Here is a 19,316-nt window from a genome sequence, read left to right as displayed (position 1 = left end):
CAAAAACAGGTGGAAATAGCAAAGAAAACCTCTGAATTGAGGTAGCAGGTACTTCTATGTACACTCTCTGGTATACTCAATATATCAAAAAATGGGGGGTTTAAAACTACATACCAGCTAGAGTGTTCTCAGAGTAATTTTGTAAATAACTGTCATAGGATTTTGGGTATGTTGAGATGCAGACATTAGAAGCCAAGACAACTGTAACACTTCTGCACTTATAAAGAAAATGGCAGAACTATTGTTACTAAGCACTCAGATACGGTGATAACAAACATGTCAAAATACAAGGAAAAGTATTCTGTTGGGAAAAGGATTTAGGTACAGCACAAATAGGGAAACTGATACATGAACAGTGTGGATAAAACAAAATACTGTATATTTAGTTATTGTCTATAATTTATTGATGATTTTTGACCTTTTCTAGCAAGGATGGTAAGCAGGGTTAGTTTTGACTAGTCAGGAGATCTGACCTCATAAAAATATTTTTAGGCATATGTTTCAATTTTTTTTTATGTTTGAGCTAGTAGCATGTAAGATAGCTCTAAAAATTTGCACTCCCTGGGGGAGTATGAAAAAACCACAAGATAGTCAGTGTAAAGCTAAATATGCAGTATGAGAACTGAACAATAACTTGAAGTTTTATTAAGTGATGTTATTCTATCTTTAAACCCAAACTAAACATACCCTTGATAAAACAGAGCAAGGCTTGCAAAGCAAAGTAAAGTAACAGGAAGTTAGTAAATTACTTATTCTGCAAGTATTATGATCTTCAAGCAATAAATTCACTTTAAACTCATACTAATTGAAAAACAATTTATCACTGAAAAATGAAGATTATTAACTCTGAGCAAGGAAGATTGCTATTTAAAGCCCACCCATTTATTCCTCACTCTTTATATACATTGGATCCAAAGGCAGCTTGGTAGACATGCGTCATGTGCTGCACACAGTAAGCAAAAATCCTTTGATCCTTTTATTACTGTATCTTATTGTAATGATATTTACTTTTCTAAAAAAGCAAAGAAACCAAATGGTTAGGAAAATGTAAAAGCAATACAGATAACAGCTAATTTCCTTATTGAGGGGGTTTTCAAGTGGTGGCTATTGGAAGAAATATTCTGCACTTTAATTAGAATAAAATTTGTTATTGATTTTCATATTTGTCTTCTAGAACACAAGTTTGGAGAATATCCTGTACACATACTATATTAATATTCCAAATGTATGATTAGATCAATATTCATTGTCATGGAAAGATATTCCACTGTAATGGAAAGTTGCCGTATCCATATATTAAAATTTAGGTAAAATGCATTAGACTACACTGATGATATTTCATGGCCTCTGTATTGTTTTCTGTATCACTACCCACATGCAGATGCAATATCAACATTTAAACTTCAAATAATTTCACTTCGCTCTTTAAATCAAGGGAATAAAGGATTTAAATGAATGTACCTAATTCTAGATCTGTAACAGCAACAGGCAGTTATCTTTTTCCTTTTTATCCCCCACCTTTTTTAAACTTGGTTTGTAGTCAGTGGAGAAGAGATACAGACTTAAATTACACTTGAAGTCAACCATACTCCTAGTATTCAACATTTCAGCATAAGCTATGCTGAAAATCGTATTTATTTAGAAAATATGTAGACAATTGTTCTCAGAAAACTTTCCAGTGATCACATAAAATAAGGCCATCTTTGTAAATCTCATGGAAAGAGAGTACGAGTCATATATGAAGTAACACTGGTTTAGAGTTTAACCTAGGACACAAAGTTTCTTGTGCCTCAAAGTGATAATCATGAGAGTCTGTTGAGACAAACATTTTTAGCTCTTTTGGAACGCTTTCTGTACAAATGTGTCAACCTCTGTCACAGGAAACTGGACAATGACAAAATCTTCCATCTGCTCCAGGGGCTACCCTATTAATTACATGATGGAAGAACCATTCTAGAGTCAAAGGGGTACTAAGTCTCTAAACTTTACTAAAGTCTCCTGTCAAATTCAACAGAATTATTGCTGACTCTACAACAGTGTAAATACTGAAATATTCATAGAAATTTCTTAATCCACAGCCTGAAATTCTAAACAGACTGGCTGTTTTCCCAGCTATCCATTACCTTTTGCACAGGAACACTGGTCAGATCCATTTTTTAACTGCAAACAATGACATATGAGTCTGCACAATACTGCACTGACTTTAACTTAGAGGCAAAGCCTAAGTCATGAAGCTAACTGCATAGCCAGAAGAAATATAAACACTTTTTGACTGCAGAAGCGATAAAAGCTATCTTATGTCCCTTCCCATAACAGAATTCAAGCACAAGGCTACCACTCAGATTTTATCGTATTTAACTGAGTTAGGGAACATGTTCAGAGGAAGCTGTGCAGGCAAGTGGGACTGCGTGGTTGCCCATTTATTTGCCAACAGATAAATCCTAATGAAAGGTGCTGTGCTCCTGCAGAGGTGCCTCAGTGATGCTGTGGCATCTCTGTCACACATCTGAACAATGCTTTGTCTGCCTGAGTGCCACTGAAGTATCTACATAGCTCTTGATCTAGGTCAGGCCAATTTCAAGGATCAACGCCATGACCTCTTGTGTTCTGCTCCAATACAGATGTAATTCAACATTAAAGTAGCTACAGTATATCCTACTAGGCTTTCTCAGGTATTGACCCTAGATGGCACCTTTTAGTCAGCAATGCATAACAGGAGCAACAACAAATAAGATTTGTTAATTGTTACTGTAGAGCAAATAAAAGCATCTCTTCCTGTGTGAGGTGGTGACTGTGGCACTCATGCTTCCGTGATACTCATAAAGGCACACTTTTAGCCCTCTCTACCCTGTCTGAATATGTAATATGCATGAGCAGTGGTATCAATTTTACTTCCTCTTTAATCTTGAAACAGGCAATGGTTTTACGAGTAAAAGGGGGACAAGTTCAAATATACTCTAATTTTTCCTGTTTTGTCTAAAGCAAACAGTGTAGATAGTGTGTTGTAATAACCTGTAAAATACATTGTGATCTCAGGGCTCAGTTAGCAAAATTGCATTTTGATACAGTTTTCACATGCTGCACATTTCAGTGGCTCTGGACTCAATGCACCTCCCTCCTCTCAAGACACACAGCTCTGCATTGCCTGCATACTCGTAGTGCCTAATGCCATTATAACCCCTGATAGTCCTGTCTGTCCAAGCTCAAGTAAGTACATTTATTACCCATATGAATCAGCACTGCATTCTCAAATCACCTGGGAATTCACAGTTTAACCTGAAAACATTTACCTTTAGTTTTGCTGTCTACACAGTTATGAGCTTTGCAATTATGTCCCACTATTAACTGATCATCAATTAAATCAAAAGATCTCAGATCATGAATTTTTGGAAGAAAGCACAACTTTGTGCTTCAACTTGGGACAGTTTAGACTGAAAACATCACACTTTTTAATAAGTTTAGTTTTTATTTATAGCTGTCAGGAGTATTCTACTCAGTTCACGTTTAGCCACGTCAGCTAAACTTCTGACTATCAGGATGAGACTTAAGCCATTCTATTTTACTAGTGGCATACCTTGAACTGTAAGAAAATTTTCTTTTTTTCTTGCTTATATAAACATTGAAACTCTCCCATTCATATAATCAATATGTTAGCATTTCTACTAATATTTTGGCCTTCTATAAATAACACCATAGGACAGAAAAACCTTCAGCAAAGTGACCAAAACATCCAAACAAATAGGATGACCCTTTGTGTTATTACCTGTTTCAATTTCCCAAATATAAACTGAATTGTCTTCACATCCAACAATTAGCACATTCTCAAGCGGGTCAAATTTTATCTTCTTCACAGGAAACAGATGCTTTCTAGCATGTAAGAGACATTGTCTCTTCTGGAGGTGTAGAATTGCTACTGAGTGGTCACTGCACAGACAGCACACTATACTCTGGTCTTTTAACTGCAAAACAGAAAACTCCAGTTTCAACACTGTAACCACTATAATTCATAACCACATCATTTAAGAAGGCCTAGGAAGAGTATTCCAGTGATTTCCTTCCCAAAATATACTAATTTTAAAAAAATTATATGTTATGTCAGCCAACATCTTCAACTTGTTTTAGCAGGCTGACTATACAACTAATTTCCTGACAGGAAAACATACCTCCATCTTTTTTTTTCCCAGTATTTTAACTATAATAATTTAAATTCCATTTATTCACAATATTAAGCATATCAAAGCAGTGATTATATAACCAACTATACAGTAGCAGTTGTCCTAGAAGAGAAAGTAGAAAAAAAATTACCTTAAACCAAACTGGTGTTCATGTGATATAAAATTATGTCAGGTCTAAAAAGCCAAGAGTAATGTATTTCTAAGAAAAAAAAAAGTTACAAATTCCTTTCATACTGTATGGATCTGATACTGCAAAACCTTCCCTTCCTGCAAATAATTTTTGGTGACACACAGAGGAATTTCCCCACAGAACAATTCAGCTCTTTAAACAAGACTGAAAGACAAGCCAGGCAGGCATTAAATCCTATTCAGTCCTCAGAATAAAGATGAAAAGGCATTTTACAAATATTAAAAACTTTTTTATTGGAAACCATTTTTTGCGTACTTTATCTTGGCATGTAAGTGAACTGTGAGTCATTGCTAAGTATCAAACCTCTCTTTGAAGGCTTTGTAAGAGGAAAAATTGAAATTCCAGCCCCACAGAATACATAGTTCAAAAGTTACATAGAACATTCAGTGCAATACATTTTCACCTAAATTTAACTTCAAAGTTTAATTAATTAGAACACAGCTTTAAATTATTCTAAATATCATAAAATGCAAAAACATACACACAAAGGACCAAAAAGATGTGTCAGGAACCAAAATGAAGTGTATGTATTTTAAGCCAACAGAGAAGATTAAAATACTGTGTTCAAGCTCCTAGACTCACTGAGTAAGTTTTTAAATTTCAGGAGGAGTTAATCAGATTGACATATAAGTCAATAATCATGACAATAAAAATGGTGAATAGAATGTTAAGAGTTTTAATTTAATATGTTACAAACTCAGAAACTCAACTCCCTGCAATTAAAAGCAACTTTCAAAGACAACAAATAAGTGAAGGTAAATCAAGCATAAAGTAGTGTGGGCTAAAGTACTGCCAGATAGTGTTTTATTTTCTCTTGCATATAAATATACACACACAGATGGGTATACAGAGGGTTTTTTGAGACATCATTTTTTATGCTTTTACTTACTCTGTAGTGTTCTGGGGACCGCAAGAGCTCTGTCACTGCACCAGACTGCAGATTAAACAGCTGTAGGATGCCTCCAGTAAATATATCCCACAAGATCACAACAGAATCCTGGCCCCCTGATAACAGCCAGCTGGGATCAAATCTTACTGATTTGTCATGTGGATAAAGTAAGCAAGTGACTCTGCTACTGTGACCATTCAGAACCTTATAAGGTAGATTATCTGAAACAAGATGACACATTATTTTTGCTCTTTAAGAGTAGGAGTTCCATATTTTACAGCACATTTCCTGAAAGTCAGGATAAATATAACCAGATTTTACATGGTGTCAAAGAATGCCAAAACAGTGACATGCCACATATCTCACTTCTAGGGGCTATCCAATCCCACAGCCATTCCCAGATTCCTACTACTGGAATGCACCTTGGTAGTACTAAGCTGTGATCCAATAGATCAGCTATGGAAGGAGAGAGATCATCATAATCTTCCATTTTCCTCATTCCATTCCTGACTGCCAGCCCTGCTTTTCAGAGAATTTTTACAAGGATCACTGGAAGTGATGCCAGAATTATGAAGTCTCCTGTATTTGAGATGAATCTGAACAAATTGCTAAAACTTACCTTTAAGAAAAGATATGTTTTCTAAAAGTCTTGCTCTTACAGTTTCTAAACCTAACGTTACAAAAATTTTTCCATTTTCACATCCACATACAAGCTTATCAAGACCAGGTATGTACACAGAGGAACTGACAACTGCACTTCCAAATCCATCTTCAGATCCACAAAGTTCATCAATAATCCCCTCTGACATGGAATGATGTTTATCAAAATTATCCTGAAGAGTCCACATGGTTGTAATTGGGATCTCTAGAGGGTAGAACAAGAGAGGATTTTTTTATTTATGCAAAACAAAATATAAAAAGTCAAACTAAACAAAGTACACCTTTTCAGCTCTTGATCACTTCCCTTATCCTTTCTGCAGTCTAGGGTTGGAAAGCCAGCAGCTGCTACTCCTCCTAACTTCAAGCAAACACTACACAATGAATGAATGAGCATCACTTTCTAGTGTAAAAAGTTTTTTATGAGAATTTTCATTTTCATGAAAATTGACTCCAAGACATAATGAAATAGATGGTAGTAAGGAGCCAGAAGTGCCAAACCTTTTGGAGAACCATCAAACGTTGACACAGGAACATCAGGAACGTGCCACAAAGTGATCCGTCCTGAAACTTCACCAGAAAAAAGAACCTTGTAGAAAGGCTCCTTTCTTTCATTCATGAAGCCCATGACAGAAGGAAGACTCTGGCAAAAACAACAGTAACTCAATATTTAGAAAGAAAACAGATAATATAATAATTGTAAATGTGAAGAGGGTTTCTTTCATCAAAAGCCATAAAACTACAGAATAAACCACAGCTGACTGCTTATCTGCCACTAAATCCTGCTCAGACCAAGTCTACTCTGCCTGCTACAAACCCCTCAAGGATCACCCCTGCTTTGCAAGTATCCTTGGCTAAACCCATATCCTAAATGGAAAAGTAGACTGGGAGGTCTCTCCAGGTTTATAGTTCCACCAGCATAAGGACCAAGGGCAGGTTGAGAAAACAATGCACTGAAATATTCATAATCTTTGCATCAAAACAAATTCAGTAAAGCTTCAGTCATCACAGCCTGCATGAATAATAATAACAGCCTACAAATAATGAAAGGTAAGAATTATGCTTTTACACAGGTAATAGCCTCTAACACCATCATTCAGTCATCAGGTGGTCAAGCATTTCCAAAGAGCAATGAAGCTGCTGCAGGGTGTGGAGCACAATCCTGATGGGGAGCAGCTGGGGGAGCTGGGCTTGTTTACCCCAGAAAAAAGGTCCAGGAGAAAGCTTATCACTCTCTAAAATTACCTCAAACTTATTACCTCATTACCTGATAAACTTATTTACAATTTTACAGATTTTTTTTTAACAGATTTCTGATAATCAGTTCCAAAATAATCAACTGCCGTGTAAAATAGTTTGGTTTATAGTCTCAAAATGGAGTTCAAAACAGATCACACAGATGATTTGGTTGTCTCACAAATCTGCTATAAAAACTATCCAGGCAGTAAGACAAGTATTAAAGCAGAAATATTAAAAAAGAGCAGGTCATTATTTTTTAAAAAACATATATTTGGGGGAAAGCATATGTGAACTTGGTACCACCACCATAACCCTATTATTTGCTAAGCCATGTGTTTTGGCTGTTTCTTTTCCCTCACCTTTCCTGACCTTTTGGCATCCTTCAGCAGTTATCCTATCTGATTTTTAGATCACAGCATTTGGGGAAAAGCTGAATGGCTTATGCTATTTCCCTTCAACTGAAAATTAAATCTGTCAGGCTTCACAGGATTATGCAACAAGCATGCTTTCTAAAAGCCTACATTTGTCAACAGAAAACACTAGAAAACCTCACACAGGTATATATTTAGCAATGTTTCTAATCAGCTACATGTAAAAATCTGTTTCTGTTGAATATTTTCAGAAACTGCTTAACAACCTGCTTGAACTGTCACACAAACACTCAAACTAAAGCAATTTCAGGCAGGAATTAAATCCACATCTTCCAACAAATGCCACTTCATTAACAGCATTAGGAAAAACCCAACAGAACCAAAGCTACACAGCATAATCTGTTCTATTTGCTCTGGTTCATTTTTTGCCCAAATAAGAAGGCCTCCCACATATCTTTCCTTCCCCCCATTCCCCAGCTTCCCAATTACCCAATTATAATGAATTTTCTTCTTTTCAAACCATTGGGGTTTCCTTATTTATGTGTGATCACACAAAACACAACATAAGTGAGTGAAGATGTAGGTTTTCCAACACAGCTGTGTCCATTTGGGATACCTGTCTATACAGTAACTTCAAATTTGAAATTGGAGTGACATGCTCTACTAAATATAAATTTGCAAACAAAAGTGTAGAGATGATATACTTATTCAGCTTCCTCTTTTCTTAACATTAGAGACTTCTTCAACCCAAGGCCATGGACATGAAGAGAGTCATATGTGTCTCATTTTATGCACTCTGGGTACATCAGTCTGCTCACAGTGCAAGAAAGTTCTGCATGCGATTCTGCCTCTGAAGGCTGCAGCCCACAGTATTCTGGATAAAATGCCACAGATTCTGACCATTCAATTTCAGGTGGACACACAACCTATTTATATTGTTACATTGAAACATGCATACATTCCTTAATAAAACAAGAACTAAGTAACTTGCTCACATTTTGCTCATGGGTTACCTTTTTTGATTTTGGTTTTAGGGCATAGTTGTACTTGTTGGGAGATTTTATTTATTTTATTTGAAAGCAGAAGCTTCCAAAAATATTTTAGACCACATCTTTGTTAAAAATATTTTTCTTTTTGCTAAAACTAAAGAAGAAAAACAAGAACCAGTCTATATAGAGTCAAAGATAAAGGCTTTTTTCGACTGTGAAAAAAACCCTAAATATAGCCAAAAATCAGGCAAAATATGTCATGAGCCTCTTCAAGTTTGTAAGCAACAATTTTAAAATGAAGGAATAAATATTACTACTTGTTTTTATGGAAATTAAATCTGCTGATGAATTCATAAGTTCTTTTGGGATTATTCAGGTTATTGTAAACAGACAATAAATAAACTTTCAAGCCATTACAAATTTACCTTATTTTCCTTCATACCAGTAAAGCTGAGTAAATGAGGATAAACTGTTTCCTTCAGTGCCTTCCCATCAGCAGGGTACATGCTTTTAGAAAGGCCACTGTATAATTAAACAAGAAATTTTAAACATACAAGCTTTAGAAAGTCATTTTTCAGAAAACAGAACAGTAACATCCAAGATTCACAAGTTCAATTAAAGGTAACCAAATAAGTAATTACAGGAGACTTTTTGAAATCACAGCACCAGCTGCCCAAGTTCTACATGGCTAATCTTATTCCTATGTCCCCTGCTGTGTCAAACAAAGACTGAGGGCTGTCAAACTCAGGGTAAATCTTTGAGTGCCAAAGTGGTTTTGTTCTGGTTTTTGATCATTTGCAACATGCAGAGATTTTCCATAGTAACCCTCCCAAAGTTCATCTTGTACCTGAACTTTTTGTGTGAATTTCCCATCTGAGCCCACCTGTTTAGCAGCTGGTAGATGTAACTGTGGCCATCTTCTGTCCAGATGATAAGTCTGTAAGCTGCCAGCACTTCCCCACCAGCAAAGCACTGACCACTCTTACAGAACTCAGTACAAAGCAAGGAGAAATCACAATAATCATAGACCTAATTCAGAAAAAGAACAAAACATATACAAATATTATTGGCAAATTCATTTTAACCTAAACTGGGTTTGGGCGGTGAATCAGAAAGTAGAACATGAGTTCAACTCTTCATAGTTGAGCAACTATTTTTAAAGCCTACCATGTTTTGATAAACTACTGCAAAGTCAGAGTCAAACCATACAGTTCAAAGTTAAAGAAACTGACAGTTAAAAAAAACCCAACCAAAAAGTAGCATTAGGATCTTATAGTCTCATAATAGAAATTAATAGAAATCAATGGATGTTACAGATATTTTTCCATTAAAAGTGAAAAATCCATTCTACATATGAAATCTCTCTATAAATGCTTTGGTATAGAATTTAAGTAGCCCAAGAGACATCTCAAGGATAGTCTACAAGTACATTATCTGAAGCTGACCCAGATATTTGTGAATTTTTTTGACCCCCTCCTGTACCCACAGAGATGTTGGAATCAGGTTACATGTTAAAATAATTCTGAGTGATTAATGTAAGAGAAATTTTAGCCCTGGAAAAGAAAAATACAGATTTTTTTCCAGTAAGTTTCAGTTGAAATATATTACTTTATCTCTAAAACTGTTATTTTTTTTATTTTAGTTACTTTATTATAGCTTCAAGAAAAAGAAATATAGCCTGGGGTCTTTAGTTTTGCTGCTGCTATCAACAAACAAAGGTCCCAGACTACTGAGGACTTGCCAAATGTGAGTACTTCTGTCATACTTAAACAGGGATTTTTATTCTTTGTCTCCCTTTCAAATGCACTGTGGAGGGGAATATAATGCACTCAGTGGTCTAAAACTGTCCAATACTTAAATCCCCCTTCTATCCAGCCAATTTGGAGTTAAACTTTTACAGCAGAAATACATTCATAAAAAATAAAAGCTTCATCTCTTTCACACAGTTAAGATAAGCCAAGAATTGTTGCAGGCATAATTATTTTCGACAATTTGTGAATGCTTTCTTTAACATAAGGAGATAAACAAGTATCTGCATGTAAAAACCGTATTAGCTTTTCAAAATTAACAACATTAACAAGAAGTGTAACTCTCAGTAATGTACCTGCCAGCACATGGAGGACACAACAAGAAGGAGCCTTTCTGTGTAAGTACAAAATCTTACTGCTTGACAGTTTATGCAGTCCAGAGATTTTGATTCCTTCTCGCACACACATTGTTTCTCCTTTACAGCACAGAGGGGGAAAAAGGCTATAAAATTTGTTTCAGATATCTGAGCTTTTAGTACAGAAACAACCCACTTTCAAAATTCAAAGCAAGCGATAATTCTCAACAATAGAAAGACAACTGGTTCACAGCTAACATGTAAACAGAGCAAGCTATAATTCTCAATTAACAATAGCAAGAAAACAGGTTCACAACTAACATGTAAACAGAAGAATGTAAACATTCAGTGTGGCTCAAACTGTGATCTCACTTAAAGAAATGATAATGAATGTGGAGAAGGACCAAAGGCAGGCCATAAATACAAACTGCTGCAATGAGTATCTGCCAGGTATTCTTCAGTCAAAAAATAGCTACACCACCCATAAAACAGAGGATCAGATTCAAAAAAGCTGATGAATATTTTACTTTCCCACTCATTCTTGTTGCAACCAGAACAGTCCAAGATGCTGGTGTTGCCATATGTCCAGTTTGCTCTTAACACCTTTAAAGGCAGTGTAAAAGTAATTCATTTTCTTAGCTTTGTACTGCTACATGTTCTGCTAAAAACAATGTATGTATTTTCATACTTTTTGTAGGAATATCAGAAATATTAAAGTAATCACACTCAAAATTATTATATTGGAATTACAGTTATTAATTATTGATTAAATCACTTAAAATGGATATTTTCTGTTTTTTAAGATACCAACAGTCTCAAAACCTCTCAGAGAAGGCTATGTGTGCTTGGAATCATGCCTATAAAACTGAAAGCCATTTTCTAACATCTTGAAGCTTCAGTTATTCCAAGTAAATCCAACAATATTTATTAAAATACTGCTCTTTAGAATTTAGCAGATTGTTGCAAACTCTGCAGCAGTCCCTCCACAAAAGGTGCCCCCAGGCAGTAAAAAGACTGCACCACACCATATGTTCCTCTGACATCTGTAATTAGTTGTTAGAATCCTCAGAATTTTTACAACAGAGCAGTGGGTTTTGCTCTAGGAATGTTGAAAAGATGCACCCCAAAACACCACAGATAAATCAAAACCACCAGGATGGTATCAAACTGGACAAACTCTCCTCAGGGGCCTGATTTGACCTATAAACAAGTAGTGCTGCCCACACCCTGCAGTTTGTCCAGGCAGTGGGTGAGTTACCAACATTCAGAGAAGTCTGTTGATATTTTGCCATTTCTGTCTCACTGTTGAAGCCCCTTTGTGAATCTATCTTTTAGAGTATAACTAGAACACAAAAATTGCATCCCAATTCTAGCACTTGCTCATAGAAGGTGACAGCTGCTGAGAATATTAACCCAAAAAAGAGTGAGTTTGAGGGTAGAAAAATAGGACACTTGACACAGCAAGAGTGAAGACAGCATTGTGAAAAGCAGACTGAGGAAAACAAAATCTAAAGGACCATTTTGAAGAGAGTAACGAGGGCGAAGAGGGAGTACAAAGGCCAATATTGAAGAGCTTTGAGTTTAAAGGACAGAGTGAAGGGGTTCAAAGACATTATGAGGATAGCAGGAAAGCATTGCAACTTAAGCATCCTGGAATACGAAAAGACAAGAAGCCTGGCCAAAAGGTAGTACAGCTGCCGAGGCAAGAGCTGTCCAATGGGCTAATTTTAAATAATGCTATGAAGACATGTTTTCACAATTTTCTAACAAAAGTAATAAAATCAATTTCATTCACATCCAGAAGATGGAAATTTATTCATATTCTGTTTCAATACAGCCTTTACTTGAGAACATTCATGTTAACACTGACCTGAATGCTACTCAGAGATGAAGACAGGTCCCATACTTTGAGAACTCCAGCTACAGACACTGCAACTAAAGAGTCCTCTGTGAAAAGTTAACATGAAATAGTCAACTTGAAGCCAAGTTCAAACAGCCCCTATCTGTTCAGCACCAAAACAGGGGTTCTGCAGGACGCTGCTTAGATGAAATATCAGTTTTACACACAAAAAAGTAAATTATATATAGAAATACAAAAGATGTAAGCAAGCAGTGAATAATGTATTAACAGAAGGCACAGAACTGTGGCATTGTGCTTTTAATTTATCTGATATTACAAAACTTATTTATACTTAAATCAAAGAACTGAGCCGCCTTACAGCCCTGTATAGGTGTTTTTTTCTCTAAAAACATTAAATAAAACAGAAGCCTCAAAAAGACCTCTTGTACTATTGTACTAGCAATGAAACCTTAACATCATCTCTATAACATCACTGTTAAATGATTTGATATTAAATCAAGCAGGAATATATCATCTATGCATAAATATTTGATCACAATTTAATTAACCTACATAAATATATGTAAAACATATACCTTGAATTCTTGCAGAGTGTACAACACACATACATTTTATCCAATCAGAGGACTGAGATGATGACAAAGTGTGAAGAACACCCAAAGTTTTAGCATCAATAATAAGAACATCTTGATATTCTCCACAACAAAGAAGCCAGCCTTCACCTGTCATTCGGAACGAGCAATGGTAATACTGTCCAAGTGGAAAGCAGAGAGTCAGCACACATACACAAATGGCATGAAGATTTTTCACACTGAACATGTCATAATCAACACTTGTGGCATCACTAAAAAAAACTAAGGCATATGTCAAACCATACTCAATATTACTAGTGACACTGGCAAGGCACACAGCTTAGTGAAAGGTGCTTCAGACTGAAAGCAGCATCTGTCCTTCCTAAATATTAGGATTTCTGTAATTTTTGGAAGAAAGTCAGGTGTTAATTTTCCCTATAAACTGCTAAAGAGTTTGAGACTTGTTTTTCTGAGAGGCCCCTCTCCAAATATTTCATAAACCTCCTGTCATCAACAGTTGTATGAAAAGGAAGAATCAGATGCAGAATATTCATAATTAAATTTTTCATAATTAATTACTGATTACTTTCCAGGAAGGATTTCGACTCCATAGGATATTCTTCATTCTGACATTAAACACCCTAGTGCTCAGAATCTTCTGAACACTATTCTCAGCAATCACAAAGGGAGAAAAACCAACAGACAAAGCAAAGGGACAGAGTGCAGAGTGACTATGAGGATTTTTTTTTTTTGCTGGGTGTTCTATATGTGCAATGACATCTGCATTGTATGTCTAGCTGTAATTTTAAACAATTCCTATAAATGCATACACAGCCACCTAAAAACAGATTTACATTTATTACTAACCTTAAAGGGAACAATCATCTAGTCAGACAAAAATATCAGACAACCCAAAAAGCCGCACCTCATTTACAAATTTTCTGTACAGTTTTGGTTATATAATAATTCTTGGCTTTTTTCAGTAAATTAACTGAAGTGTGTAGTAAAAACAACTGGAAATAGGATAAATAGTACTACAGATATTATGAATAAACAGAGGCAGAAATACTTAGAAATTACAATTACTGTTACCATTAAATTAGCCTTGAAATAGAGGATTTTTATAGTAATTCCTGAGAGAAATTCCACACTGGTTAAGAGCCACAAATGTTTAAATGTTGACCCTGGTGTTGAATTTCATTTCAAATGGCAAATATTCAGTTTGCACTACTTGACATCTGCCATTCATAGTTAAATCATCTACACTGAACAAAAGGAACCTACTAGAGCAGATAGGTTAGTAGTTCAATTAAAACCGAACATTAACTACAGCACAAGCAACCATTCCCCACAGAACAACAAGGAAAAAATCTACAACAAAAAACAACAGAAAATCTGCAACAGAAAAACACAATTTATTATAATTATCAGAAGAAGGCATTTTAAGAATAGTTTCCCCTCCTGGCAACACCTACTTTTCCCTAAGCTTTCCTGTTAGATGTTCCTGTTTTCTATTTTGCCCAAGTTATTAAACAAATATAATTATTAGCCACAATTAGGTTTAGCACATTTTAAATAGAGAGGAACTACCAATTTTCTGCAAGTACTTGCTACACCTACTTGAAGGGGAAGTAAAAAAAATTAAGAGAAGTTAATTTTTCATAATTTTTGTCAGCAATATATCCAAGCTTTTTCCTCTTCCCTTTACAATGAACAACTGTATTTAAACTCCTCATATTAACCAAAGCAGTGTCAGGAAAAATATTTTCTTCTGGAAGGGTTAAAAACTTTGGATTCCAAATTGGCTGCGCTTTGGAGTTACATGAAGGCTCGGATACCCATCATTTGGAGCCTTAGTTCCACCTTAGACTTCCTCACTGAAGAGAATGAGCATTTTAACTAACACAGGAATCCTGAGCATCTCCTCTACTAACACATCCAGAAATAAACCATGTCCCAGAATCAAACCTATAGAAGTTGGGCCCCTCAATCTCACTCACAAGTGTATTTCAAACCCTCCCACACTTGAAAATCTAGATACTTATTTTACCTGGATATAGTTTCAACTGGAGACACCTGAATTATCCAAAGCAATATTGAAAGTTTCTGAAAATAAGAGATTTGTCCTAAAGTTCTGCAGTGAATGAAAGTGTATTTTTGATAACAGGGTGAATTATTTTGGAGGTCAGGAGTTCAGCACCAAAACCATTCAAAAGCTTAAAAATAAGTCTTTCAGCAGATTGTCTCACCATGTTTGGCCAGATTACTTGTACTTTTAAAATGTCATGAAAAAGCCAACATCAAATTTGAAGCTTCCACACAATTTTAACAAGACAAGAGCAAAGACAGACCATTTTTCACTTGGCTACCTGATGCATAAACAGTAAGTTAATCAATACTGCATTTCAAATATTTGCAGCTTAAAAGTTATCAGCCTGATTTGATTAAGGAATGCAGAGAAACATAAAAGCCTCAATTCTTTTCTTAGAGGAAAAAAGCCTGAAAAAGATAAAAAATACTTATTTTGTGACAGGGTCTTTTTTTCCTACATTACAAGCTATACGTTTAAAACTGTTTCTGAAAAATACCATGTTAATAAAGCAAAACTCTGGTAATGAAGAGAGAACCCATGAAAAGCTGCTATACTTACATGGATTGCTGTGTGCCTATAAGGAAGCTTTGCGTTCTCAATGCACTGTCCACTAGTGACATTCCAAACACACATCTCCCTGCCAAAGATAACTTCATATTATTCTCTGTCATTTCCACTCAATTGGCTGGAATAATTTTGTGCCACCAAGTTTTTCTTTAGTGCTGTATTTAAGTGTAGTCTGGTCATTTATAAAGCTTTTTGTTACAGATTGCTGGGTAAGAAAATGTAGTCATTAGCAGGGGATGACATACAGTATCTGTTTCTTTTTGTTTTGGTAATTACACCCTGCTGCCTTGCAACCAACCTGACTTTAAGACCAACTCTGGTCTACAACAAATTGTAGGTATACTGCCATTACAGCTCGTCAACATGTCACTGTAACTATCTGTCACTGGAACTACATCCTCCTGAAAATGATTCATTTCACTGAACTTAAACCAGACGTTTCAAAAAGCATCATGCATCTTCTCCCACATCAGACTTCAATTCTTGAGAGGAACAGCGTTTGTTAAGAAGAAACAGTGCCATCATGAGGCTGTTCCCAAAATCGGCTCTCAATACACTCAACCATCTGAGTACCTGTGCAACACTACAGCTACACTTGGACACACTTAAGGTTGTTTGAGGAGACTTGGGCACACATTCCTTATCTACACATTATTCAACATGCAGTGGGACTGGATTACATGACAAAATCAAATTAAATGCTGTAAATGAGGCTGTATGAGATATCATAGCTCAGCAACTGAATGGTAAACTTTGATTCATTTAGATTTTATTAAAAAAACAAACACTACTTCCAGAACTGAAAAACTCATTTAATTATTTCTCACATTGCATTGTAAGAAATTTTCTGTATCAAGACTTAAAAGAATACACTGGGGACAGCATTTTATTATATAAGAAATACTACTTAGTGATTTACATTTTAACCTACCTACTTTCCCATTTGATGCTAAACTCAAAGCATTATTTCTTAATATTTTTCAGCTGAGCAATACCAGCATCAAAGTTGGTAGATCCAAAGTCACAAATTAGGTGAAAGCTTTATACTGTTTGTGAAACCTTTCAGAGCAATACTTTTCTCCTCGTTTATATGAGAACAAGACAAAGTTACTTAAGAAAGCCCTTAAGGAAGCAAGCAGGTAGCTCTGTTTCCAACAGATGAAATCCTAACAGGTCTTCAAACCCCAGCTGAAAATGTTATCAAATACTCTTAAGTGTAACTTAGCAGAAATGCAGGAAATAGTTTGACTCAAGTGACAGGCTATGTCATAACACACACATAGCAGACAAGGTGCAAGATCAGGGCCCTCTGAAAGGATATTCTCCAAAACAGCACATCAGATCTAAATACAGAAAAGGAGCACATATGCCTTTAATTCATGCCCATTCTGTTTCCATAGGTACTGACTGAGGAACTATAAACTCGACCAGAGTGCATTAGCCTCTTCTACTGCTTCAGTTCTCAAGTCTGAGCTCAGGAAGAAACACAGAAAAACACCATGATACTCAAATGCTGTTGAATTGCTGATGCCCCCCAATAACCCATTAATTTCTCTTTGAATAGGGTTTAGTCGACCCCTTGGAATAATTCCTTTTTTCTGAATACTATGTGGATTTGTACATCTGCCAAACCTTTCTGTTCTCCATGGGACACGCTCTTAGTTGGACTATTGTATATTAACAATGTAGTCACTATCCTAAGTAGCTGCTATCATTTTAATATCATGGAAGTGGACTGAAACATTTCTGCAAATGCATAATCTGACCTACACTTGACACACATTTCATAATTTAAGAAATGAATAATTGAATATTCAGTTACCTACCCATTTTCAGTAGCACTTACTACATATGGCTGTTTCTCAAACTCTCTTGCTTTTGCCAAACAAGTTACAGAAGCAGTATGGCCAAAGAGCATTTCTTTAGATGAAATCTAGGAGAACAATATAATGATTTACCTTAAACAATTTCTATATAAACTAAGGCTATCTAAAACCAAGAGAACTTGTCAATCTATATAACTGCCAATCTGCTTCATAGTCTTACGTCCTTCCATCATGTTTCTGGAATGCAAAAAGATGTGGAAGAATTTTTATGGAATTTGCATAAAAGCTAAGTTTTTGTATTCACTGCATTCATCATCTGAAGAATGTCTGGAACATCAAATGTTATAAAACAGGCAATGTGCAGAACATCTCTGGCCTTATCCCTACAGCATGCACCAAAAGTGGCACAGTGAAGTAGAAACTGGTAAACCAAAGCTCTTAAGCATATGTTTCCTACCACACATTTAAATAACCTGATTATCATCACTGCATGCAAAGGTCTTAATTGGAAAAGGTAGCCTCATAAAAGGGCAAACTATCAGACTGTGTTTGAGTCCAAATGGGGCAACTAAATATAAAATAATATAAACATAGTTCTAGAAACACAGAAAAAAACCAAACAGGAAGTGTTTTGACTCTGCTCCATTGTGAGAAAAATAAAGCAATAATTTGCATCTTGGTTACATCAAAAAAAAAAAGTTTCATCTTGCTGCTTCCATCTTAGTAGATTTGGTTTTATAAATATTTTTTCTTTAAATGACAGGTCATGCTTAGCAATGATTTACAAAAGAAAAAAACCTTCACAAGATGTGAATCATGATAATTGTATATATTTACTTGCTGTCACTGCTCAGAGCAGTGACAAAGTCTGAAATTATAATCCACTGGGTGTGCTAATCTGCAAAAAATTGTCCAAAGTCTGCAAATTACAGGTTGCTTATACAGGCATTTCACTTTCTGCTTCATGAGTTTCCCATAACAAATATCACACTATCTTTTAAAATTTATCTAAATAAGCATAAGTCTGGATGATCCTATTGCCAATACTAAAAGATAAAACTCCTGTCTATTTGGCAAATTTTAGCACAGTGGACACAAACCTGTAAGTCTGATGAAAGATCCCAGAGACATATTTGTCCTTCTTGGCTCCCTGTAACTATGGTCTGCTGGTCATCTGTGATCATCACAGCAGTGATGCTGTGAGAGGGAGCTGTTCTCCCCCACACAGCCACAGCTGGTACTGATGCCTTCATGATCAACACCTGAAAACAAACAAGTCATGATGATCCTAAGTGGGATTAAAGATAAGGAAAAAATCACCTAGAAAAAAGGGGGAATATAATCAACATTACATTTCTTACATTAATTTCCCTGGAAAGGGAAGCTATAAAATATTGCTGTAAGACACTGATAAGGCATTGAAACATTTTCTTGCTGTTGCCAACATCACACTAACAATTTCAGGGACCAGTACTATGAGAATACTGAATCATCAGCAGCAAGAGTTGTGCTGCCCCACACAGCCTGGCTTAGCTCTGAAAGGCTCACGTTTTTCTCCCCAAACGGGGCTGGTGGAATACACAACATTTTCCTTGTTCCCTCAAACCAGCAGCACTGCTCACTGGCAACAGCAGGAGCCAACTGCTGGAGCAGAGGTGGCACAAGAGCAGGGTGCCAATAAAGACTCTGTGATTTCAAGGAGGGTAAGACAAGAGAAACATAATATGGCCAAAATGAGAGAATGGGTGGTCATGGGTCAGGGAGGAAGAGTAAAATGAGGCCCA

The 19,316-nt window shown here is 35.9% G+C and overlaps 1 protein-coding gene across 1 annotated transcript in view; it reads right to left on the bottom strand.

The window, feature by feature from the left end:
* WDR72 (WD repeat domain 72) overlaps nucleotides 1-18,785 on the bottom strand; it is an 87,995-nt gene extending 69,210 nt beyond the window's left edge. Inside the window, exons 1-12 of the mRNA XM_058033559.1 lie at nucleotides 18,633-18,785; nucleotides 17,533-17,639; nucleotides 15,698-15,776; nucleotides 13,051-13,225; nucleotides 12,485-12,561; nucleotides 10,615-10,734; nucleotides 9,394-9,539; nucleotides 8,936-9,032; nucleotides 6,413-6,554; nucleotides 5,874-6,119; nucleotides 5,255-5,475; nucleotides 3,764-3,959 (exon numbers count right to left, since the gene is read on the bottom strand). Coding sequence (XP_057889542.1) covers nucleotides 3,764-3,959; nucleotides 5,255-5,475; nucleotides 5,874-6,119; nucleotides 6,413-6,554; nucleotides 8,936-9,032; nucleotides 9,394-9,539; nucleotides 10,615-10,734; nucleotides 12,485-12,561; nucleotides 13,051-13,225; nucleotides 15,698-15,776; nucleotides 17,533-17,639; nucleotides 18,633-18,785 — 1,759 coding nt within the window. The remainder of the gene's footprint in view (nucleotides 1-3,763; nucleotides 3,960-5,254; nucleotides 5,476-5,873; nucleotides 6,120-6,412; nucleotides 6,555-8,935; nucleotides 9,033-9,393; nucleotides 9,540-10,614; nucleotides 10,735-12,484; nucleotides 12,562-13,050; nucleotides 13,226-15,697; nucleotides 15,777-17,532; nucleotides 17,640-18,632) is intronic.
* Between the last annotated feature and the right edge of the window lie 531 nt (nucleotides 18,786-19,316).

The sequence above is a fragment of the Melospiza georgiana genome, chromosome 13 (genome assembly GCF_028018845.1).
Source record: "Melospiza georgiana isolate bMelGeo1 chromosome 13, bMelGeo1.pri, whole genome shotgun sequence".
NCBI lineage: Eukaryota > Metazoa > Chordata > Aves > Passeriformes > Passerellidae > Melospiza > Melospiza georgiana.
Note: the sequence above shows the minus strand (reverse complement) of the source record. Positions and strands in the feature narration are given on the sequence as shown.